This window comes from Bos javanicus, chromosome 12 (genome assembly GCF_032452875.1).
Source record: "Bos javanicus breed banteng chromosome 12, ARS-OSU_banteng_1.0, whole genome shotgun sequence".
Taxonomy (NCBI): domain Eukaryota; kingdom Metazoa; phylum Chordata; class Mammalia; order Artiodactyla; family Bovidae; genus Bos; species Bos javanicus.
The window spans coordinates 77,293,620-77,320,071 of record NC_083879.1 but is presented as its reverse complement, the minus strand read 5'-3'; the positions used below and the strand labels follow the sequence as shown (position 1 = coordinate 77,320,071).

The following is a 26,452-nucleotide window of genomic DNA, read 5'->3' as shown; positions in this document are numbered from 1 at the left end:
GATTTTAAAAAGATGGAATTATCTATAATTAGCACATACAGTCTTCCAATGCAAGAGTACTGCTTAATGCAGCTGCTAAAACTACAAGGTATTCCAAAAATTTACACTTTTTATCTGCATCAGCAACTCTCTGTCTGCATAGACACCATCAAAAACAATCTCTTACCTAACAAATCTAAACTACACAATGTGAAAAGTAGTGCAGTTTCGAAGTAAAGTGGAGTTACTACGGGATTCTAAAATAATCAAATTTAAAAGAAAAAATGTATTGCTTCTTATATCAGAAATAATTACAAGCAAACTAGAAATAAAACTACTGTTAAAATTTATCTGAAAAACAAAAAGGCATTCCATAAAATTATTTTTTAAATATTTATCTGAAAACTATATCCTACAGATTGCAGCTTAACAAATTCATTCAGACAAGCAGTGTTGGGAACTGTACACCACAGTCAAACTTACACAGGCAATGAAAATCCATCATTATTTAAGAGTATTAAGAGGATCTTAAAAATCACCTAAGGCATACAAGGAGACAATAGTGAAAAACAGTGGATTTCTTTTCCTCAACTTTCTACTTTTCCCTATTTTTCAAATGAACAGAGGTTGGAAATTCATATACAGTTTGTCGAATGATGCCTCCCTGAAAAGAAAACCAAGAACACCCGTTGATGAAGCAAAACCAAGCTTATGATTAATAGCACCTACTACAGTAAAGGGCACTAGCATTTTGAGGCAATTCTGGAGGTTTCACTGGGATCAGTTCAAGGCCTGCTAAAAGCCACAGTTCCAGATCCTAGCTTCAAAAACTGCAGTTTTTGAAGTGGGGGGCCATCGCAGGGATCTCCCCAACCACAATATGAAGAAAACTTTCACATAGAGGAGAGCTCCAAAAGAATCAACATTTTTTTTGTTGTTCAAAGTCCATAAGACCAAGTTCACTGGGAAGCAGATGATCATGGGACCTAGAAATTCACCTTCATGCAGGCTCCAGGAGCCAGTGAGTTCAGAAGGTTTCAAGGGTGTTCAAACAGGATAAAATCTGCATTGAAACCCATATGAAAATCTTGAGGACGTTCCTCTGTTTTTTGTCCCTGGGAGTCTGGGGCTGGTAGATCTCCCTTCCAAATGCTCAACCACCAAGGCCCTGCACACAGCCAGGTCTCTGATTCGAGATGGCCAACCACAATTTGATGAGCCAGTATAAGATGTTCACAGAAGGTTTGCCTCAGGCTGCCTGTGCTGTGAGTACTGTACTTCTCCTCAAACAAATGAAATCTGTAACTCAAACTCTGGTTCTTATCTTTCTACATGGCATGATTTCACCAAGCATAATTTAGAATTACAATAGATTCTTTCAAAAGCTTTTGGTATCAGTGGTTCATTTGAGATGCCCCTTAGGGAAAAACAGGGGGGCAAACTCTCAAACATCTAGAGTTTTTGCATTTTTTAAATCAACATGAAGAAGCTTCCAGAAGAAATTCAAATGCCAAATCTGTTTCCTTATGAAATTCACAGGGAAGACAAGGTTCATAGAGAACAGCAAAGGCACAGAAAAAGCCAAATGAAAAACACAAAAAACTTACAACTCTCTCAAACCTACTGGTCTTTATCCTGCTCTTCCTGTTTCTCTATTCTATGTCCCTCCGCTCTCCCCTGCCCTGTTCTTCCTTCCCCTGACTTGTTCCCCTTTTCTCCTGGCTGACCAGAAACCTGTCAAATGAGGGCAAGTCCCTATGGCTGAAGTAAACCTCGATCTCATTCTGAACTGAGAGGCAGTATCAAAGATTTCCCAAAGCCTCCACAAAATAGAAGTTTATAGAGAAACAGAGTATTCTAGGAGCGTATAATCTAAGGTACCCAAGTTTATATCACCTGGTTCATACTGCTAGCAAGAGCCTCAGGTAGAAAATAGTGGATTAACGGGGAGAAGAAGAAGACCCTGAGAGTGACTTGAGACCCCTAACCACATAGAAACAGAGGTTTAGAGAAACCGTACATGATGGGCAAGGTCTCTGGGAGACTACCACCAAAATCTGCCTGTGAAGTTACGCTGGGCTCTAGTGCAGTTCTGCTGGCAGAGAGAGCAAAGTCCTCGGAGACACCAGAGATGGCCTCTTTAATGCCCTTAGACAGGAATCAAGGGGAGATCCTGAAGCACTTGCAACCCCAGCTCTCTCTTCATGTTTTGTGAGCAGCCTTAAACCAGAAATGGGAAATTTCATGAATAAAAACTGGATGGAAAACAGCCACATTTTCAGGTCTTCAATTTCATACTATACATTTTAAAGGAACCTCAAAACAAAAGCAGAATAAGGCCCAGGATAAACTAATGCCCTTACAGATAAAATCAGATCCTCCCATTCCAGATATTAATATAGTCTTCTGATAAAGACACCAGCAGACGTTGTAACCAGAAGTGACAATCAGTAAACAATTGCTCGGTATTAGCCAAGAAAATGAAGGAAAAAACTGTAACAGACAGTGTTTCAAAAGTGAATCAAGTACCCATTTCACCCATCAACTCAAAAGGAGAAATTTCACTAATTACTAATTACTGATACTGCTGGTACACTATCAACTTTAACCCCACCATTGTTACACATGCCCTCTCTGAGTGTCAACAAAGTACTCAGATAACAGGTATCTCTAATACTTGTCACATTTTCCATGTGCCAGTAACCAGCTTTGAATCTTTACTCAAGGAACATTCTGGAGAAGGAAATGGCAACCCACTCCAATATTCTAGACTGGAAAATCCCATGGACGGAGGAGCTTGACAGGCTACTGTCCATGGGGTCGCAAAGAGCTGGACACACCAGAGCAACTTCACTTCTCCTTTCTCCTATGAGACACTAGACTCATTGACTCATAAGAAAGAATGCAAATAGAATTTTTAGATCAAATGCTCTCCTAATGACCTCTTCCTTGAACTCCTGAGGACTCTGTTACTCATCAAAGCAAAATTAATTTGGACTCCAAGCCCAAACTGAATATCTCAAGAAGGCCAGATTTCTTGTTCTCTCTCTATATATATATATTTATTTATTTATGTATATAAACATACAATTATACTGGCAGAAGTATTAGGGCTGAATAGATCAAGGTTCAGAAAACCACTACCCAAAGGCTGGGCTTTCCTGGTGGCTCAGATGGTAAAGAATTTGCCTGCAATGAAGGATACCCAGGTTCAATTCCTGGGTCAAGAAGACCTCCTGGAGAAGGTTACCCAGTTGAGTATTCTTGCCTGGAGAATTCCAAGGACAGAAGAGTCTGAGGGACTACAATTCACAGAGTCACAGAGAGTAGTACACGACTGAGTAACTAACACATTCAGACTCTCTCAGATGAGAATGTAAGGAAGGACTAAAACCCAAAAGCTGACCCCCTACTCAAGAAAACACTTACCATGCTCTTCCTGGGGTCTTTCAAGGCTGCGATCAAGGTATGGGCCAGATGGCACTTTCACTTAGAGGCTCAAATGGGGACAAATTCAACATCATCCAAGGGACTGGCAGGATTTATTTCCTTGTGACTGGGGAACTGATGGCCCCACCTTTCTGCTGGCTCGGAATGGAGATCACCTTCACTTTGATCCTCAAAAGGTGTTTGCCATTCACTGCCATGTGGGTTTCCTCAATATGGCTGCCTTCATCATCAAGCCAACACCTAGAATCTGTTCTCTCGTCTCCCAGAAAGGAGTCTTTTGGATAAAACACAATTACACAATTATATTTCATCACCTTTGCCATATAATGTAATTAATTACGGGAGTGACACGCCATCACCCTTTGCCATAGTCTCTGAGTGAAGGAGGTGAGGCAAACTGAAGAAGAGGGGATTACACAAAGGCGCAAATGCCTGGAAGGTTCATTATGACTCAGCAATTCTACTCCTGAGTATATATCCAGAAGAACTTCAAACAGATGTTCAACAATATACCTGCACACAAATGTTCACAGCAACAATATCCACGATCACCAAAAACTAAAAATAATTCAAATGTCCACTAACCAATTACAAACACATTTCCTACAGAAACAATAACCCAATACATTTCTTACAGCAACAAAAACAAGCCAAAAAAAAACCCACAAAAAAACCCCAGTGGCATTGTCATGCAAAGGAATATTACTCATCCATAAAATCAGGGATGAAATACTCATGCATGCTACAACATGAATCCTGTATTCTGCTTCACTTACTATTAAGCATATCTAAAGTTCTTATTTTCATATATAGTATTTACATTTATAGAAGATTTATTTAATTTCCTAGTAGGTTCAAATTCTCTGGTGAAATTCTTTATATGTTTAGCTATTTTCTCCACATTTCCCCCAAATTTCTTTAACACAGTAGTCATACTTATTTTATAGTCTTTTCAGCCAATTTTAGTATCTAGAGAGACAGCACATGTGGGTCAATTCTAATGTCTGTTTTACTGTTTCTCTTGGTTTTACTAGTTAGGTGTTCTCCTCTTTCAGTGTGTCTAATAAACAGGCACTAAATGGCAGATAATTTATATACAATGGTATGTGTATAAAATGTATCTCCTAGAACACTATTCATCCAACAAATACTTAGTCAGCACTCACTCTGTGCCAGGCACCATGTGCAAGCGATGCAGTAAAAAACAGCACAACCCTTGTTAGCAAGCAGCTTACTGTCCGGAAGTAGATACTCAACCCACCTCTACAATGGGCAAAAGGAGCTATAAAACGAGGCTGTTGCTACACATCTTACCCCTGTTACCTCTTCTCTCTCCCTTGATTGCTCCAGTCATGTAATTCCATACTGCTTGTTCAACATCAAGTACTCTTTAACCTCATTACTTTGGCACTTGTGAACAGTTTCTACTCAGTAAACCTTGCTTTTCTCCCTGATTATCACATGACATGCCCTGTGACGGCCTTACCTGACACGCAAAACCTCGTTAAAATTGTGAGTCAACTCTACCCTAGAGCATGCCCTTTCCCCATTCCCTGCCCTGTGTTTCTTATTTTTTGTGTACTGTCTTTCTCCTTCTATAGCATATGTTATATGAGGGCAGGAATAGTTTGGTGGTTTTGGTCTAGTTTGATCCCTACTATATCCAGGCACTTCAAACAATGTTACACAAAACAGCATGTACTATGTTAAATATCTACTGAATAGATGAGTAAACAGTTTTAAACACGATAAATGAAGTATAGGATTGTTGTTGTTCAGTCACTAAGCTGTGTCCAACTCTTAGCAACACCACTGTCTGAAGCTGTCTTTCACCCCAGGCTGCCCTATCCACTATCTCCTGGAGTTCACTCAAACTCATGTCCATTGAGTCACTGATGCCATTCAACCAGCTGATTCTCTGTTGCCCCCTTCTCCTCCTACCTTCGCTCTTTTCCACTGAGTTAGCTCTTAGCATCAGACAGCCGAAGTATTGGTGTTTCAGCTCCAGCATCAGTCCTTCCAATGAATATTCAGGACTGATGTCCTTTAGGATGGACTGGTTTCATCTCCATGCTGTCCAAGAGACTCTTAAGGGTCTTCTCTAGCACCATTGTTAGAAAGCATCAATCCTTTGGCACTCAGCCTTCTTTATGGTCCAACTCTCACATCCATACGTGACCACTGGAAAAACCATAGCTTTGACTAGACAGACCTTTGTCAGCAAAGTCATGTCTATGCTTTTTAATATGCTGTCTAGGTTGGTCATAGCTTTTCTTCCAAGGAGCAAACATCTTTTCATTTTGTGCTGTGCACAGTGATTTTGGAGCCCAAGAAAATAAAATTTGGCACTGTTTCTACTTTTTCCCCATCTATGTGCCATGAGGTGATGGGACTAGATGCCATGATTTCAGTCTTTTGAATACTACATTTTAGGCCAGCTTTTTCACTCTCCTCTTTCACCTTCATCAAGAGGTTCTTTAGTTCCTCTTCACTTTCTGCCGTAAGGGTGGTGTCATCTGCATATCTGAGGTTACTGATATTTATCCCAGCAATCTTGATTCCATCCTGTGCTTTATCCAGTCCAGCATTTCGCATGATGTACTCTGCATATAAGTTAAATAAGCAGAGAGACAACATACAGCCTTGACGTACTCCTTTCCCAATTTTGAACCAGTCCATTGTTCCATGTTTGGTTCTAACTGTTGCTTCCTGTCCTGCATACAGTTTCTCAGGAGACAAGTCAGGTGACCGGTTATTCCCATCTCTTGAAGAATTTTCCATAGTTTGCTGTGATCCACACAGTCAAAGGCTTTAGCACAGTCAACGAAGCAGAAGTAAAGGGTTTCCTGGAATTCCCATGGTTTTTCTATGATCCAGCAGGTACTGGCAATTTGATCTCTGGTTCCTCTGCCATTTTGAAATCCAGCTTGTACATCTGGAAGTTCTTGGTTCACATACTGCTAAAGTCTAGCTTGAAGAATTCTGACCATAATCTTGCTAGCATTGGAAATGATTGCAATTGTACGGCAGTTTGAACATTCTGTGGCATTGCCTTTCTTTGGAGTTGGAAAGAAAACTAACTTTTTCCAGTTTTGTGGCCACTGCTGAGTTTTCCAAATTTGCTGGCAGATAGAGTCCAGTACATGAACAGCATCATCTTTTAGGATATGAGATAGCTCAACTGGAATTCCATCACCTCCACTAGGGTAATTCAGGGAAAATATATAGTAGAGGACCTAACGTAATACATACAGTCAAGCAATGCCTCTGTGAGAAATGTTATGTTTAAGCCAAGACCGAAACTATGTGGAGAAGACAATCAAGAGCAAAGACTGAAGCAGAATCAATACACCCATGTCAGAACTAGGCACAAAAGTTTCAAAAATCTGAACGATATCACAGGAGACTGGCTCATCCGATACAAAGAGCAAGCTGACACAGTTTCAGTTTGAAGAGACAAACACAGGAGAACTATTCAAAGGATGTAAATCAGTCATCATTGAAGAGTTTCTAAGCACAAGCATATGATCAAATCAGGATATGTGAAACATCACTCAAGTTTTAGTGTCAAAAAGTAAGTGAACGGGACCAAGACTGGCTACAAGGAGAGGACTTAGAAGGTTGGTGAAGTAATCCAGTCTATATGATGTTAGTTGGAACCTGGAGTTAGCGTGAGGACCAAAAAAAAAAAAAAAAAGGTAATAGATCAGAAAGATATTTAAGTAATTCTCTTCAGCAATATTTATCAAGAACTCCTGAGTTTCTAGCTGGTGAAATGCTGGCATTTTCTCAGGCAGGAAAGAATGAAAAATGAGAAGCTTATAGTAAGAGTCAGCAAACTTTTTTCTGAATAGGCCAGCTAGTAAATATTCCAGGCTTTGTGCATCTCTGACACAGTTACTCAACTCGGCCATCATCATGGCACAGCAGTCACAGACACTTGAAAGGAAAAAGCATGGCTGTGTTCCAATAAAATTTTATTTACAAAAACAGGTGTTCATGGAGCCACCAAATGGCAGTCCCTGGCTAGAGAGAAGAGGATGAGGTGGGCTTCCAACTTGTTACTTTTATGGTGTCTCAATGTCATCAGGTCAACTTGTCTAAGTAGCAACTAGATATGCAGTTCTAAGGTGATATCTTTTTTGGGGCCCCAAAATCACTGCAGATGGTGACTGCAGCCATGAAATTAAAAGACACGTGCTTCTTGGAAGAAAAGTTATGACCAACCTAGACAGCTTATTAAAAAGTCCATCTATGGAGAAGGAAATGGCAACCCACTGCAGTATTCTTGCCTGGAGAATCCCGTGGAGGGAGGAGCCTGGTAGGCTATAATCCACGGGTCGCAAAGAGTCGGGCGTGACTGAGCTACTTAACTTTCAAGCCCAATATGGAAGAAAAGGGGGGAAGAATAGGTAAAACTATAAAATTATAGTTTAGAAGTTTATTATACTATAAAAATACAGTTTAGAAGGGCATTGTTGTATGTCATAGGCCAGGGGTAGATATTTTTGGCTTTATTACCCATACTGTCTTTGTGGTATGAAAATTGCATCAGATTATACTAAATGGTGAGCATTACTGAAGTTTGAATTTCATATAAATCCTTCACTTCTTTTGGGAAAAAAAAAAAAAAGTCCATCTAGTCAAAGCTATGGTTTTTCCAATAGTCATGTATGGATGTGACAGTTGGACTATAAAGAAAGCTGAGCACCAAAGAATTGATGCTTTTGAACTGTAGTGGTGGAGAAGACTCTTGAGAGTCCCTTGGACTGCAAGGAGATCCAACCAGTCCATCCTAAAGGAGTTCAGTCCTGAATACTCATTGGAAGGACTGATGCTGTAGCTGAAACTCCATTACTTTGGCCACCTGATGCAAAGAACTGACTCATTTAAAAGACCCTGATGCTCGGAAAGATTGAGGGTGGGAGGAGGCGGGGACGACAGAGGATGAGATGGTTGGATGGCATCACTGGCTCAATGGACATGAGTTTGAGTAGACTGCAGGAGTTGGTGATGGACAGACAGGCCTGGCGTGCTGGAGTCCATGGGGTCACAAAGAGTCGGATACAACTGAGCAACTGAACTGAACTAAACACAGTGTAACATATGTATGATATGACATGTTAGCACGTAAAGTTCTCCTGATCTTTAATCTCTGAAATTAAATTGTGTAAGTTGTTGTGTAAGTGCCCAGAAAAATAACTGGGGAAATCCGTGTCCTACTTACACTTTTTATAGAGCAGTCACTGAGGACAGTTTTATATTGTAAAAGATGCAGACCACAGCTAAGGGGTAAAGTGTGAAAACGACACCAAGTGAGGACAATTCTTCTAAGGCTGTGAAAGGATGGAGAACTAAGGCGGCAGCCCTGGTGCGACAAGAGGTTCCCGTGCTCTCAGAAGAGGAGGAAGACAATTTCTCTCCCCACAAACTGGAAGCACCGTGGTGTGAGGGACCACCGGCCTCTTTTATCACCACGCGCTACTCACTAAGCTCAGGGGTCAGTACCTTTCTGACTGACTGAGCTCGTTTAACAGCAGTGATAATGGAAGGGTGCTAAAAGACAAGGAGAGTTTTAAGACATGGAAGAGAGAAAACACCATCAGTGAAGACTGCCGCCCGTGAGGGCGATACAGCTGACATCTGGGACATCTGGCTTTATGGAGGATGGGAAATATCCTATTCATTGTAAGACGAAAGAAGAAAAAAAATGGATGATTACGTATTAAGGTAAATACAGGTAAATATGGACAAGAAGTTGAGGATACTTCCTAATCAGGGGCCCAGCTTGCCAACAATCCTGTTATGCGTGAGATAACCCAGCACAATGATGAAGAATCGCCCAGTTCAGAAAGGGTAATAAGAAACACTGAGATGAAAAGGTCTTGCAGACTAATTCAAATCGCAAGGTGAAAGTCTACAGAGAGACTCCTTTCTCATGAGAAAAAAAATGAATTAATTTTTCCTTGATGGTGGGGAGAAGTGTAGAGAGGGAGGGAAGACATACACTCTGACTTCTGCCGTTCTTCCTTAGAAGAAGCTGCTGCAGAAGCTGTTGAGGAGATGTCCTTGGGATCTACAGTGACACACAGCTATACCACTCTCCACCAGAAACACGTGTATGACTTATGTTTTATGCATATGGACAGGAGCTCAACGGAAAGACACAGCAACATCATGTTTCAAACATTAAAGAAAAACCACCAATTAACGAAATCCATATAGCTAACGGCACATTTCTATATTACCAAATTTTCTCCTATGAAAGTCAAATACTCATTAAATACAATGCTTAAGTGGCTTCTTCCTCTTTTTAACTTGTGCCACTCAAAATAATCCAAGTGTAAACAACATGGATTTTTTTTTAATCCAACATGAATATTTTAAAAAGCAAAAACTGCATTTTATCTTACACTTTGGACAAAATGTTCGGTCTCAGGACATGTACTGGAAAGATTAGAGTAAAATAGTTTCTCACCTTGACCACTCCATCAAAGCCAGGGATTGTGTTAACCTTTGCTTTCTTAGCTAATAATTTGCTTTCAATCTTGTCACCCATGGCTTGAATAGCATGTGTATCAGGTCCAATGAAAATGACATCTTCTGCTGCCTGTGGAGAAAAGCAAGTAGAAATCTGTAACAAAAACATCACAGTGCTTGATATGGAGTCACAGTTTCATAATGAAAACCCGTATGTATACTTACTAGTTACTCACAGGCCATAGACAACTTAAAAGCAAGCATTTGAGCCAACATGTTACAATACATGATACAGTATTTCATATAGTGTAAGTGTGCAAAGATACCTGAAACAAAGTCAGGTCAGAGAAAAATAATTAAAAGAACTCCTACGTGATATTAACAGTATTCTTTGGAAAAGCAAATTCTATGGTGTTGGAACTGTATCTAGTACTCTGCCACCTAATCTAAACAGTAAATTCACCTCTCAAATGTCTTACAAATCTCTGTATTCTCAATGACCCACAGAACAGTGCATTTTCAATGAACACCAACTCTCTGTCAGACTTTGAGCTAAGTGGAGGGGATAACCTAGACAAAAATCACAGGATATCAATTAATTCAAGGGGACATGAAACAGATCACCAGTACCTCAGAGAAAGAGACAAATTAAAGTATGGAATTTTAATATCCTTGTGACTACAAGAACTGAATAAAGAATACAGTAGCAATTTACCAGGTAGAGTTAACAGTTTCAATAAAAGCTACTAAAATCCCATTTAGTTCCCCAGCAAAAGGCCCATCTCTCTGTGTTAATGTTATTAAAGTAAACAAAAAGCTCATGGACACTAATAAGGAACAGAACAGAGTATGATGGAGTTAGTGCCACTGTAGAGCACAGTCTAGAGAAATAAAGAAGGGGTTTGCTGAGGTAAAGGATGTGGTCACTGGGTAGAGAATTGAGGTTAGATACGAAAAAGCAAAAATCAGATTGCAAGCAGGGCATCACTGGAATAAGGTGCCTAACTGTTGATTATCTCACCATCTCTGGCCACGGTCAGTATAAAGAATAAATCATATAATTAACATCTCATATTCTATCTACTGGCACTGCAGCCTGAAAAGGCTCTTGGCTTCATTTTCCTGATGGGAATATCATCCAGAGTAGCTGCTGCAGTGTGTTGCTTGGTTGCTCTCTGCCATCGTGGCAAAGAGGATTCACCCCAAAGACGTCTGCTCCTTGCAAGAAGAGCTATGACAAACCTAGACACCATATTAAAAAGCAGAGACATCACTTTGCCAACAAAGATCTGTGTAGTCAAAGCGATGGTTTTCCCAACAGTCCTATGTGGATGTGAGAGCTGGACCATAAAGAAAGCTGAGCACCAAAAAACTGATGCTTTGCAATTGTGGTGGTAGAGAAGACTCTGGAGAGTCCCTTGGGCAGCAAGGAGATCAAACCAGTTAATTCTAAAGGAAATCAACCCTGAATATTCATTGGAAGGACTGATGCTGAAGCTGAAGCTCCAACACTTTGGCCACCTGATGCAAAGAACTGACTCACTGTAAAAGACCCTGATGCTGGGAAAGACTGAGGGCAAGAGGAAAAGGGGATGACAGAGGATGAGATGGTTGGATGGCATCACTGACTCGATGGACATGAGTTTGAGTAAACTTTAGGAGATAATAGCAAAGGACAGGGAAGCCTGGTGTGCTGCAGTTCATGGGGTCGCAGAGAGTTGGACATGACTGAGCAACTGAACATTAAAAGCAGGAGATGCAAAGATAACAGGGAATCAACAAAGGGAATATATGAGGAGATAAATATTTGGGAGATGATATGACAATTTCAACTCTACAAAGGCTGAGCCAGTCAAGTGTGGGATAGTCAAGTGCCTATGTTCAGGAGATAAACAGAGACATCTGGAGGTTATAAGGCCTTATAAGATGTATAAGGTTATATGTCTAGGCTAAGATTTGGATGTTTAAAGGCATCTAACAGGAGGAAATTAAAGATTGTAGATAAAGTCACTCAGATAAAATGTACAGAAAAGCCAATGCCTTTAAACTCAGGCACTCACTCTGACCCAAAAGCAAAACACAGGCACTCACTCTGACCCAAAAGCAAAACAGAAGAAAGAGGAATTTTTAGGATTCTGAGTTTAAAGCCTCTTTTGTGTGACAAGGGGGATAACAGGATAATAACCACCTTGCCAGTTTGATGGAAGGACTGAATAAAATAATGTTAAACAGGAAGCTGAGTGCCACAACTCTTAGTTCTTGCCTCTTACCCAGAAGTCCTGATAAAGAGAACACTAGAATAGGAAGACAGCTAGGTTCACAGGACCCCATATGCACTACAGGAATGCAAACACCCACAGTCACTACTGTCACCACGAAACTGTCAGTCACTCAGTCGTGTCTGACTCTTTGCGATCCCGTAGACTGTAGCCCGCCAGGCTCTTCTGTCCCTGGGATTTTCCAGGCAAGAATGCTGGAGTGGGTTGCCATTTCCTTCTCCAGGGGATCTTCCCGAACCAGGGATCGTACCCGAGTCTCCTGCATTGCAGGCAGATTCTCTACCATCTGAACCACCAGAGAAGCCCGGTGTCACTACAGCTGAATGCCAGATGGGAAATCTCCTCAGCCATAACTGGTGCTCATGAAGTACATCTCCATCGAATGCTTTTATGCAGTTTTAACAGAAACTCATTTTCTTATGCAAGAAAATCATATGTGAAACCCCCAAAACGGACAGCACATAGAAAACTGAACCGCTCTGCTCGAGGGGAAGTGATGGAAGGACTGCACCCCACATACTCTGTGTCTCTGGAAGGATCAACTAGTCGCTTTGCACTAGAGCAACAGTCATGCTCACTTCTCTTTACCTCACCCAATAAACGCTAACTCAAGAGGAAACGATCGTGTTTCAACTGTCAACTGTCTTTCCATATTCTCATTTGACTTGCCAAGATGGAGGAATTTTTATTATAAATTGTTTTAAATGCCACTGTGCCAGGCAGATGTAATCAAGTAATCAGAATACCCACACAAAGAGCTGAAGAAATGACATAAAATGAGAACATCCAAAATACATTACGATTATACAGTAAAACTTCTGATTAACAACGGCCAGGAACCACTGATTAACTAGGCTTTTTTCGTGCATTCTAATTTGAGGAAAATTACTCACCCCAAAATGCAAAATTACCAAGAAAGAACATGCACATCAAGCATTTTAGTGACTATTCTTACTGCCGTTCAACACAAAGAAAAAAAGCCAGTGGCACGCTGAGTAACTACTCAAACAGATGTTTCAAGGGACTAACTTCCTTTTTATCTTCTTATGTTTTGATAGTACTCCCTGGGTTAGCCTTTAAATGTAATTATGGCAAATTGAGACAGCAGTATCATAGCTCCTGACCCCCATCATTCTTTGACCAAAAAAGCAAGGCTAAGATGTATGGTAATGGCAAAGTGACAAAGCATGTTTCAGAAGTCCTAAGTTTTTGACCAGAGTCCTTTGTGTGATTTAGAACTTAAGGCCAAAATTTATGCACTAATAAGCTTTCAATACTCCACTGTTAACCCTGTATCTTTTCTTATTCGTTTTCCTTAATCACCAGCAAACCTGTTTGACGTGACAAAGCAATAAAATTTACTTCTCAAACTAGGCTTTTCAAGGACCATTTAAATTTACCATGAATGACAAACATAATACCTAAATACAGGTAAATGTATAATGGTCATGAAAAAGAGGAATTTTTTTTCATCATCATCACATCATTATAGTAATACGTTAAAAAATTACAAAAAGCTGAAACCACTGTTCCTAATGGCAAAAAAACAAAACATTGTTTTCATCTTCTAAATTCTGTGATTTCATGGTTCTGGTTGTATTTTGATAAAAAATGGGGAAAAGGGTTGAGTCTGAGCAATATGTTAAGGAAACAGATTTAATTTACAATAGGCTTTATGTTACGGATGCAGGACAGAAATAATCATCTGTAAAAATTAGAATGTATGATATATAATTCATTCTTAGAAATTCCATGACAGTAAATTGCAATACTATGAATTCAGATTCTTTTTTTCATGTATACAGTTTAGACTCATAAAGAATTACTACTTGGATAAACTGTAAAAACAGGGTCAGACAGACAGGAGACATAGCTATGAAAAAACTGCCAAATTGCCTAAAGTACCTAGATTCTGGATTTTAATTTTTATTCCTAATAAAAGAAAAACGAATTTCTCGTAGAAAAGGCCAGTTTCTGGGCCTTCTCTGACTGGGCAGAGAAGTTAGCACATGAGATTAAAAAAACTGAGTCAGTGAGAAAGCTTTCAAAAAATTAACATAGTTATCTCAAAAGCACATATTATATAAAAACGGCTACCCACTGAATGTGTTGATAACAATATGAGCATCAAAAAGAATAAAAGAAATTACAAGATTAATTCATCTTTTCATGACCTCAGAATAAATCTTTTCCTGCTATCCCTGTCAAATATTTGAACTTCTTAAGCATGTATCACCCATTTTAAAAACCATATAGCTCTCTTAAAAGCAATATATGGGAAAACTAATTTCACGCATAAAACTAAGCAAAATAAAAGTGTCTAGGTAAAATCCCATACATAGTTTTCATGAGAAAAAAACAAGAACTAGAATAACATCCATGGAGGGAAAAAGCATGAGAAAGACATGGTAACACAGCAGATCAGTGTCACTTATCATTTCAAAACAAACCGAAAGACATTTTAAAATAAGAAAACATGAAATAACATAAATTAGAATCAGAAATGCTCAGAAATGAGGTGACAGACCTAAAGACAGAATTAGAAAGGCAAAAGAAAATAATTTTGGAAATCAAGACTAAACTAGAGGAAAATTAGAGTGAATAAAGAAAACAAATAATGCCTCACAAGAGATAGGAAGTCAAAGGAAGAAACTTTAAAAAAAAAAATTTAAGATTCAAGATAAAAGGACAAATACCAAAAATAAACAGAGACCATCCAACATATGAATAAGAGGAGTCTTTGGGGGAAAAAAGAAACTAAGAAAAAATTCTAAAACCCAAAACTCAAGCAAATTTTCTTAAAATTGAAAGTTAACTATTAAACATCACAGCCTACTTGAAAAATTCGACCCAGAGCAAATTGTACCATGATACATTCCAGCAAGACCACTTAAAAAGGAAAAAAAGTAACCTGTTCAAAAGAGAAGTTTAAATTATCACCAGATTTGACAGCAATAAATCATGCCAAAATATAATAATGTACTCCACTGAATAAGACATTCAAGAAAAGAAAGGATGAGCCAAGGATTTTAAATCCAACACAACTGACCGCCAAGTATAAAGGGCAGAGAAAAATGTAACAACAAGCAAGAACTCAGGGCCTTCTGAGGAATCCAACAGAACAAGGGTTTGCACACCGGTCTGTGGGCCAAACCTGGCCTACGACCTGTTCGCAACCGGCCCACAATCTAAGGACAATTTCACATTGTTTACATTTCTAATTGTTTGGGAAAGAAGTTTAGGAGTGCTATATCATGACATGTGAAAATTACATGAAACGGAAAGACAGTTTTACTGGAGGAGAGTCACGCTCTAGCTTACACGCTGCATGGCTGCTCTCTCACTCCCACCATAAGACTAAGAACTTGCGACAGATCACACGGCATACAAAGCCCAAAACTAGAGAATGAGCTTGCCCATACTAGAGAATGAGCTTCAGGAAACCAAAACAGCTACAGAGAGACTAACCTGGAGACTAACTCTGCAGTTACTCGCTGAACCAAACCTAAATGAAGGCTAAGAAGAGAACATGAATATAGCAAGTGCAACAGTTGGATTTTCTGGCATTATAAATACAGTGGAACTATTTTTGGAAGTGTAGGAGAATAGGGAGATGTGTAAAACTTTTTAAATTTTTCAGTAAATTTTTATATTGGTATTATAATTGTTATCCTTTGCTGTGTGTGTACTACTGACAAATAATTAGGAGGTATTTTAATTATATCATTTCTTCTATCCATGAAAGTCAGAATTCTAACTATGGAAGGATAAAGATACAAGTTAACAAAGAAGAGGTTAAGTAAAAGTTCTATAATCATGAATTTTAGTTGAAAGTATTGGTTCGGCCAAAAAGTTCATTCAAGTTTTCCTGTAACATCGTATGGAAAAGCCCAGATGAACTTTTTGACCAACCTAGTAGTCCTACAATCACAGTTCGTATTCCTATCTCACATAAAATACAGGCTATATTTAATTATAGTTTGATATCACCACATATTACAAAACTGTTCCATATTTCATTGATGGAGATATTTATTATATCTATATTAGATATTAAATTTGTGTTATATATACCCTACTTGGGGTTGAGGTCAGCATTATATCTAAATACACACATATTAACTATATTGATGTCATATATTCTTTTACTGTAACAGTTAATATAACATAAAGTATATGTAATAAACATGTGTACCATGAAACATGCTAAAATTCTAGGAATACACATTTTATTTGCTTTGCCTATAAATTAAAAAAGCCTAGAAACAACAACTATTAGCAGCGATGATCATGCCTGCCACACAAGGTGAAAGTGAAAGTGAAGCGAAGTCACTCAGTCGCGTCCGACTCTTTGTGACTCCATGGACTGTCGGCCACCAGACTCCTCAGGCGACACTCCGTGGAGTTTTTCAGGCAAGAGTACTGGCGTGGGTTGCCATTTCCTTCTCCAGGGTATCTTCCCGACCCAGGGATCGAACCCGGGTCTCCCGCATTGCAGGCAGACGCTTTACCCTCTGCTGCTGCTGCTGCTGCTGCTAACTCGCTTCAGTCGTGTCCAACTCTGTGCGACCCCATAGACGGCAGCCCACCAGGCTCCCCCGTCCCTGGGATTCTCCAGGCAAGAACACTGGAGTGGGTTGCCATTTCCTTCTCCAATGCATGAAAGTGAAAAGTGAAAGTGAAGTCGCTCAGTCGTGGCCGACCCTCAGAGACCCCATGGACTGCAGCCCACCAGGCTCCTCCATCCATGGGATTTTCCAGGCAGGAGTACTGGAGTGGAGTGCCATTGCTCCAAATACCATTAAAAGAAACCAATGCATCTAAAAAGGTCACCTGATTAAAGGCCTGGAGCAAGAAATACAGTACTTGAGCCTAGAATATCTTATCAGGGCAGAGAAGCTATAAAAGATTATGAGAGTCAAGTCAAGAAGATCAGGAGCCAACTCAGGCACCCTCCAGCCAAACAGTGGCAACTGGAGCTTCACTAGTAATTTCAGCAGACTTAAACCTACAGAACATGTCTCAATCTATGACTTCATAGTGATACTTTTACAAAGACCTGGTTACTTTGAAGGAAGTTAACCGAGTAAGGAACCAACTTACTACCTCAAAAACTACAAACCAGGGTAAAGAATTATACACTATCTTGCTCTTTCTATATGAATTCCACCACTAGGAAACCAAACAATGAGGGGAAGAGCTTCTTTATAAAGATACTCCAATTAAATAATGCAAAAGATGTTAGAATTAAAATATCACCATTTTTGCAATCTAATGAAGGAATAGTAAGCATCAAAGTCTGCTTAGACCTTAAAAGCCACTAACAAGACTTGTGCCTCCTACAGTCTTGGTTAAAGGAACTGAAACTTAAGTCTGGCAACCTGGATTCAGGGATGGGACCCGCCTGCAGGAAACACTGAAGGGTGCCATGATTACATGCCATGATTATCCCATCAGCTAAATCAAGACTGAGAGACACTTTATGGGTCAAAAAGCCCAAGGTTTATTCAACAGATAAACTATAAAGGAAGAGAAATGTATGCAAGGAGAAGCTATGGCTTGAGAGAAACTTAGAAGACATATCAAAATTGAAAATAAATGGGCAAGACAGATCACAAAGTCCAGGGAGGCACACTTGGACAATACGATTGTTTTATAATGCCAGAAAAGGATTACTGTAAACATCAAAGCAGTTTGTATGTACAGGGAGAGACTGGAGGTTGGGATTGGGATGGGTCATGTAGACAGGCACTCTACTATTGGGGCTGATGTCTGACATCCGAACCTATAAAATGGTTACATGATTATTCACCTTAAGCAAGCCCACGTGTGTTCTGTGTAGTTTTCTTCTGTATCTGCCTTTTATTTCCAAAATAAAAATTTTGAGAATGTGTTCAGAGTAGCCACCAGCTTATAGGAGTAAAACCAACACTGGGACCAGGAAGTGAGGTGTTGCTCAGACAAGCTTGCTAACCTCTTCAGGGACCTGTTTTTGGCTTTTAAAAAAGGTAGGGGGAGGGAAGGAGGTAGAGAAAAAGGAAGGAAGAAAAAGAAAGAAAGAGACAGAGAGAGGAAGAAAAAGAGAGGGAGGGAGGGAGAAAAGGAGGGAAGTAAAGGAAGAAAAAGAATAAAGAAAGGAAGGAGAGAAAGGCAGGGAAGGAAGGAAGGGGCATTCTCATGTCTGGCTGGAAGGCTTCAGTACATGGTTATTTTGTACAAACTGAAGCCTGATGAACTGTCAGCAACTGCTGCCACTCTAGGTAAAAAGTAACAGTGATGAAGTAGAGAAGCATCACCTTTGCGGGATGACACGGACAGCATCCAGCCTTGGCAGCATCGCTGCTTCCAGAATACACAGATCGTGCTGTATGGATGAGGTCCGGGAAGAGCTCACAAGAAGACAGGAGGGAGGGTTGATTTGGAATTCCGTCTGACTAGTTCTTTGCAAAGAAAAAAAAGACCTTCCTGTGGCCATGAGCACCGCTAAAGTCACAGATGAGCTTGGACTGCTTTCTCTGAGCAGTGGAACACTGGTCCGTCAGTGGAGGAGGACCGAACTGCTGTCCCATCTGGGATGAAACCAGAACCCCTCGGGGAGAACCCATCCTCCAGCCGTCCTCCCCTCTCTTTCACTGCCTCTGCTTCACTGCCGGTGGCAAACCCTGCTCGCTGTGGATCAGGTGCCAGAAGCTGCGTTCCATTACATTCTTGGTCACAGTGGGGCTTCCCTGGTGTCTCAGATGGTAAAGAATCTGCCTGCAATGCAGGAAACACGGGTTCTATCCCTGGGTCGGGAAGATCCCCTGGAGAAGGAAACAGCAACCCACTCCAGTATTCTTGCCTGGGAAATCCCACGGACAGAGGAGTCTGGCAGGCTACAGTCCACAGGGTCAAAAAAGGTCAGACATGACTGAGCAACTAACACTGGATCACAGTATATTATACTATATTGCAAATGTCACACATGCAACCTACAAACTGATTTATTTAGTTTTTGCTTCCAATGAGACCACTTCTGGTATTTTGATGCAATGTTACTCAGCTTTTTAAGTTAAAACCAAAGACCTCAATTCAGTACCAAGAAGGAATTTCAGCCAAGTTGGCACTTGGGCTCTAACAAGTTACTGTGTAGAAGATGGAAGGGTTCTCCTCTCAGATCATGACATCAGTGTTGAAACCTGTCTGGGCAGTTGGCTTTGAACCTACCCTCAGGGTACTTTTCAAAACAATAATTAGAAATAAAAAGGAGAACATGTGAACACAGAGATGGGAAAAACATTCATAGCGTAGTGTTCACGGTCATGGGTAAACACCAGTCGGCCGGGTCTTCACCCCCAGTATTGGGTCCAAGGTGTGCATGAGCATTTACTGGGAGTCCCAGGCTGTACAGTGCGCACACTCGAGAAGATCAGGATACAAACCCTAATTCGCTTTCCTCCACACTGACTGCAGGGCGTCCATGAGAGAGGTGCAGAACCACCCGGAAGAAGGTTCCATCAGCCCCCACGCCCTATGTTTGTAGGAGTCGTTTTCTTCAAGCGCTAGTCTGTTCACTGCAAATTAAGAACCCAATTTATAGTGATTCATTAGGATAAGAATATTAAGGAACTTGACTGTTGCTGGGGGTGGATAGTGGAAGGGGAAGAAAAGGCTCTTTAAAATTCTCAACATAAACTTATAAACCAGCAAAGTTCTTCAATTTGTTTGGGATGCTAACTGCAAGATCACCTGAAATCTACTGACGTGCTTACAAGCTGCATTTAACTGAGGGTACACTGTATACACTATGACTTGGTTTAACCAAAGGAAACTGTGTCCTTCTCTTGTGATATGACCAGTATCCGGATTTCATTCAGTCTAATGTATATTTTGTATTAAGTGTATACTTGGCCCAATGCACTCAAGTGATGTTATTACTTCCAGATCATAGCCATGTACAATATTTAGTTAGGGAAATAGAATAGTGGTAACTTTTCACACTGTAACAATTGGCAGAAGTCAGGTTTTCTAGTTAAGGAATATAAAACCTTGCTTTTCATGCATAGGAAGTAGACAAAACAGCAATAGGACAATTTCTATTTCTAATATTTGACAGTGAGTGGGATGGTTTCCATTTCTATTCTTCAGCTATTGTCAACTCAAAAAACTGTTAAGTGCCTTTTATTAAATGATGTGGGTTTCTGACAAAGGTTCTTAGGGCAAAGAAGAGGTTTTCAGTACTAATTTAATAGAAATCATTTAAATAAACAAACTAAAAATATCTAAATATCTTTGTGTTTGGGTGGGTAAACTTTTTAAGCTCAGGTGGAAAACATTCTACTTTTAGAAATTCAGGTTTCTATATTCTGTACTGGGCTTCCCTGATAGCTCAGTTGGTAAAAGAATCCACCTGCAATGCAGGAGACCCTGGTTCGATTCCTGGGTCAGGAAGATCCCCTGCAGAAGGGATAGGCTACCCACTCCAGTATTCTTGGGCTTCCCTTGTGAATCAGCCGGTAAAGAATCCGCCTGCTATTAATTATGGAAATGTTCCTTTCATTTTAAAAGACTAAGAGTGAAGTCTGTTAGTGTCTGCCATGCTTTTGTGCACATCTGATTTCTTATTTTTATTTCCCGGTAATCAGCACTGATAACTATTTCCAGAGTCTCCATGATTGTTAAGGAGAGGCTGTGTAGTAGCTTCCACATTCTACACTCTCTGTGTGCAGATCAGGACACTAAGAAGAGATGAGTTAACAGAAACCTGAGTGGGCTGTTAACCTTTTTTTTTTTTTTTTATCTTCGAGGAAATGTAAATGCAGTAACACTTCCAGATGAAAGAAGCATTCTAAATTCCCAATGTTTAAGAATGCAGATGAAGTATTCCGTCTTTTTGGTGCCTGGAGGTGTTATGTGAGAAAACAGAAAAGAGGTTTCTAGGATTAGTTTCACAGACTTCCTTTATCATGTAAAATCTCAGACTGGTTGCTCTGGTCAGAATTAAAGAAAAGCGAAAGAGAAGACACCCAGAGAAAATGAATTCAGTAACTTCTTTAGCAGTAAACACAGAAAATTAGAATTAACTAAAAAGTCGATCTTTGAGATAAATTTAGCCTTCTTTCTTTCAAGAAACTCCGGTTTTAATATTAGAATATATATCTTTTTAATATTAGGAAAATGTTGATGATCAATTCATGACATTAAATTTGCTTGGATGAAACTGTTAGCATTTAGCTACCTGGCATTTTCCAGAAGTTAAGCTTATTTTTGCTTTGTAATACAACAACAGTAATAATGCCTTAATTAAAGATGCAGGCACAATTGTGAACTTCTTGTTGAATTTTCATAGAGACTGATCTTCTTACGTGATGTTTGAAATATGTAAATAAATAATTTAAATAAATAAAATAACATTTGAATATATAAAAATTTAAATTTGTTCATATAAAATTATTAATGTAAAACCTTGAACTCTTAATCATTAAGTACTGGATTGAACAAACTATGACACTCATGATTTGAAGTCCCAGTTGTCTAAAACCCATAAGAAATTCTATTTTAAATACAATGATTATATAGAGTTTAATTACTATTTAACAGGACTACCTGTAGGAATATGTCTGTGCTCCAATATTTCTAATAAATGTTATTGTAAAATAAATTTTTTTAAAAAAAGATGCAGACACAAATGTTAAAAGTATTTCTTCTAGATGTATTTTTTAAGAGGATTCAGTTCAGTTCTGTCGCTCAGTCGCTCAGTCGCGTCCGACTCTTTGCGACCCCATGAATCCCAGCACGGAAGCTTTATAATTAAATACGGTTGTGTATTGCTAAGGTTCTCCTGGTCATAGGAATTATTTCGTTATGAAATGTAATTTCCTTCTTTTGCACGTCACACGAAATACTTTTATAGCTCAACAATCTGAAAATTAAAAATGAGTTGCTTTCATTTTTCCCTGATCAAATTATTTTTTATTGTTTCATGAATACTAAAATTGATTGGTACTTTGGATTGAAAACTAATTTTTCCAGTTCAATTCTGGAATATACCTTATAACAACTATGGAATTAGATGAGCAATTTTACAGTTTAAGTCTTTAAAAAAAAAGTAAGATTTAATAATACTTCAATTAGCATAAGGGAATGTTAATGTAGATGCCTCCTGGCTCACCTTCCTGTTCATTCCTCACCAGCCATTAACATTTACTGTTAGTAGTAAGCTGGTAAAACTTGTGAAAGGCTAGAGATTTTGTGTTTAATCCAAACATTAGATATTAACTTTAATTTTTAAACTTTTTCAATTAGTCTGGCACATTATCTGAATTATGTACTCTCTTTTGAAAACTCGAATTTCTTTTAAAATTTGCTACAACTAGAAGTCCTTCCACATACTGTACTAAATTTACTGCTTTCTGGAACACATCAAGTTTTCAATACCACCGCTGGATGGAAACAAGAGTCATATGGTTTGAATAAAGCATGCTCTACCTACAGTGAGGATTGTCTTGTTAGCAGATTTAATTGCTGTGCTCTAGTACAGCCTACATTAGAAAGCTTATTTCAAATAATGAATGGAATGTAAAAAAAAAAAAAAAGCAGAGATCATGATGTTCAGTTAATTGCCTAGAGTAACTAAGTAATTCCTCACCCTACTCAGCATTAGTCTGAGTGGCCAACCTGTTACTTCACCCTTTATTCTGGTTATTAACAAGGATACAATGAAGAGATAGTGACAATAAGATGTAGCGGAATGACCCAAGTAGAAATAAATTTAGGTAGGAAATAATTTTTTAAAGTTTGAAGAGAGTAAAAGAACGAGGAATGCACTAATATTAACAATAACAATCAGATCAGATCAGCTGCTCAGTCATGTCCGACTCTTTGCGACCCCATGAATCGCAGCACCCAGGCCTCCCTGTCCATCACCAACTCCCAGAGTTCACTCAGACTCACGTCCATCGAGTCAGTGATGCCATCCAGCCATCTCATCCTCTGTCGTCCCCTTCTCCTCCTGCCCCCAATCCCTCCCAGCATCAGTCTTTTCCAATGAGTCAACTCTTCGCATGAGGTGGCCAAAGGACTGGAGTTTCAGCTTTAGCATCATTCCTTCCAAAGAAATCCCAGGGCTGATCTCCTTCAGAATGGACTGGTTGGATCTCCTTGCAGTCCAAGGGACTCTCAAGAGTCTTCTCCAACACCACAGTGCAAAAGCGTCAATTCTTCGGCGCTCAGCCTTCTTCACAGTCCAACTCTCACATCCATACATGACCACAGGAAACCATACTCACAGAAAACTAGTCAGTCTAATCACACTAGGACCGCAGCCATGCCCGTGGGGCGACAATAACAATGCTAAGTATTTATTTACTTCCTTATTTTGCACTGTCTAGGAAACCACTGTAGTAAGGCTCACTTTACTCTACAAACCATTTTATAGATAAACATTTCAGTCACATCAGGTTCCAGCTGGTTTACAAAGTTAGGAAGTCTTCAATTTATTCTGGAATTACACATATGAAATAAAGTACCTTACTCTAACATTCCATAGTTTTTTTCACTGAGGTGTAGTTGATTCACATTGTAGTAGTTTCCGGTCCACACAAGAGCGACCACATGTTCATAGATTATAATTCATTTATAGTCATTATAAAATAATGGCTGTATTTCCTACACTGCACAATATACGCTTTTAGTTCATGTATTTTATACGCAGTAGTTTGCACCTCTTAACCCCCTACCCCCTCCTTTGTCCCTCTCCCATTTCCTCTCCCACTAGTTTGTTCTCTATATATCTGTGAGTCTGTCTCCATCTTTTTATATTCACTAGTTTATATATATAATTATAGTATTTGTCTCTCTCTGACTTATTTCACTAAGCATAACGTCCACCCATGCTGTTGCAAACAACAAAACTGCATTATGGCTAAGTGGTGTTCTACTGAACATATATACCACATCTTCCATATTTATTCATCTGTTAATGGACACTTAGGATGCTTCCATATCATGGCTACTGTAAAAAGTGCTGCTATATATACTGGGGTGTGTTATCTTTTCCAAACTGTATTCTTTAATCATTTTCCTCAAAAAAAAAAAAAAAAAACAGGGCTAAGAAACCAGCAGGAAATAACTAGTCATCTCCACTTAATATGTCAGTAAAATTGGGATCTGAGGGATACAACCAAATATCCACCATGCCTAAATAGGTGAAGTGGCAGAAACAAGATAAGACCCAAACCAGCGTTTTTTATCTGCAACTCTGCTGCTTCCTCACACCCTGGGTTCAGGTGGCACGTGCTGACTACTGGGGAGGGTCATACGCCTCCTGACACAGTTCCAGGACACACCTATCACCCCAGCACCCACAGGACTAGCACCTCCTTTCACTCTCCAAAGCATGCCGGTTCGGACTTGTCTGGTAGTCTAGTAGAACAAACTATACATCCCAAACATTAAAAACAGCAGATGGTAGAGACTATAGCAGAGGCACTAAACATGTAAGGAGACATCAGGCGCGGTCAACAGTCTAGCCAGGGAATCAAGGAAGACTTCACGAAATGCATACCATTTGAAGGAAAAAAAGACAATTTGGATTTTTAGGATTTGAAAAAGCAGCATGGGAAAACAAACATTTACGTATTCAAGAGAACAACCCACTCACTGGTCTGTAAAAGGTTCTATGGTCTCTAGAGAATCACGATACATCTAGAGAATCACACAACCAAAGGTCTCCTCTCCTTCTCTTAAGCCTTACAACAATCAGATCCCAACTGCATACTTCAGTATACACGTAAGGCCACTCTACAAAACCCGCTAAGTACCCACTCTGTGTCAGGCACTGTGTTAACTCGAGGGAAAGGATGATGGATAAGACAAAGACGTACCACTGCCCTCTTTTAGTTGACAAACCAACTGGGAGGACAGGATACCACAAGCAATTAAAGTCACAAAACAGCCTGGCTGCCTTGACACGGAAGTAGTGTAGTATACTCTGGTAAAGGAACGGTAACCAGAATAAAAAACATAGGCAGGGAAACTGTTAGCCAAATCAACCTAAGTTTACTGTGATGATACTTCTACATACAAAGTGGCAATGATGCAACTGTCAACAGCGTGGACAGCAAAAGGCAAGGGAATTCTTTCCAGACAAAAATTCTTCCCCTCAGCATCAGAGAATCTCCCTCTTCCGTTCAGATGTAAATACTGCTGCAATTTTAACATGCTCATATCACCTGATATTTCTTTCTCAGAAAGTCCACCCAGGGCCTTTCTACCCTGCTAGATAAATGAAACTTGAGAATGCAGTCTCTGCCCTTCAGTCTAAGTCTTGTGACTGAAGAGGGGGTAAACTGACATCACATATAATAGATGAAGCATCATTTTATGCCAACTACATAAACATTAACTTCAGCAAAATTATATACTTACAATGTTTTGCCAGCCAGTGTGAGTCCCATCAAATATATACTCATACCCTCTTGCATGGCCTTTTGAAGTTTTCAAGTTATGACTGACACCACCTTTAAAAGCCCTCACCTCCCACGGCTCTTGCATCATACAGAACAATTGTCAGGCAGGAGTGTAAATTATATTCTTGTACGAAAGAAAGGCAGGGGTTTCCCTGATGGCTCAGTGGAAAAGAATTCGCCTGTCAATGCAGGAGATACGGGTTTGATCCCTCATCCAACAAGATCCCACACGCCGAGCAGCAACTAAGCCCGCTGGCCACAACTACTGAAACTAGGCTCAAGAGCCCGGGAGCCACAGCTACTGAAGCCCCACACCCGAGAGCCTGTGCCCCCAACAAGAGAAGCCACGACGAGAAGTCCAAGCACAGCAGCTCGGGAGCAGCCCTCACACTCCGCAACCAGAGAAAGCCCGAGCGCAGCAACGAAGACCCAGCACACCCAAAAGTAAATATATAGTTTTTTTAAAAAAAAGAATGGAAGGCAGGAATTAGAAACAGTAGAGTACAATGGTTAAGAGCAGGGACTGTGGAGGTGCCTGAACTCCAACCCTACCACCAACTATATGGTTGGCCTTGGACAAGGTACTTAACCACTCCGTGCCTCAGTTCCTGTATCTGGGAGGGTTAAATTAATTCATCAGTGGAAAGCACTGGGCTTCCCAGGGGGCGCTAGTGATAACCTGTCTGCCAGTGCAGGAGACGTAAGAGACCCGGGTTTCATCCCTGGTTCAGGAAGATTCTCTGGAGAAGGAAATGGCAATCCACTCCAGTCTTCTTGCCTGGAGAATCCCCATGGACAGAGGAGCCTGTCGGGCTA

The 26,452-nt window shown here is 39.9% G+C and overlaps 1 protein-coding gene across 5 annotated transcripts in view; it reads right to left on the bottom strand.

The window, feature by feature from the left end:
- PCCA (propionyl-CoA carboxylase subunit alpha) overlaps nucleotides 1-26,452 on the bottom strand; it is a 417,781-nt gene that overhangs the window by 253,178 nt on the left and 138,151 nt on the right. For all 5 annotated transcript variants that reach the window (XM_061435312.1, XM_061435309.1, XM_061435310.1 and 2 more), the window contains one exon: nucleotides 9,908-10,039. In XM_061435312.1, coding sequence (XP_061291296.1) covers nucleotides 9,908-10,039 — 132 coding nt within the window. The remainder of the gene's footprint in view (nucleotides 1-9,907; nucleotides 10,040-26,452) is intronic.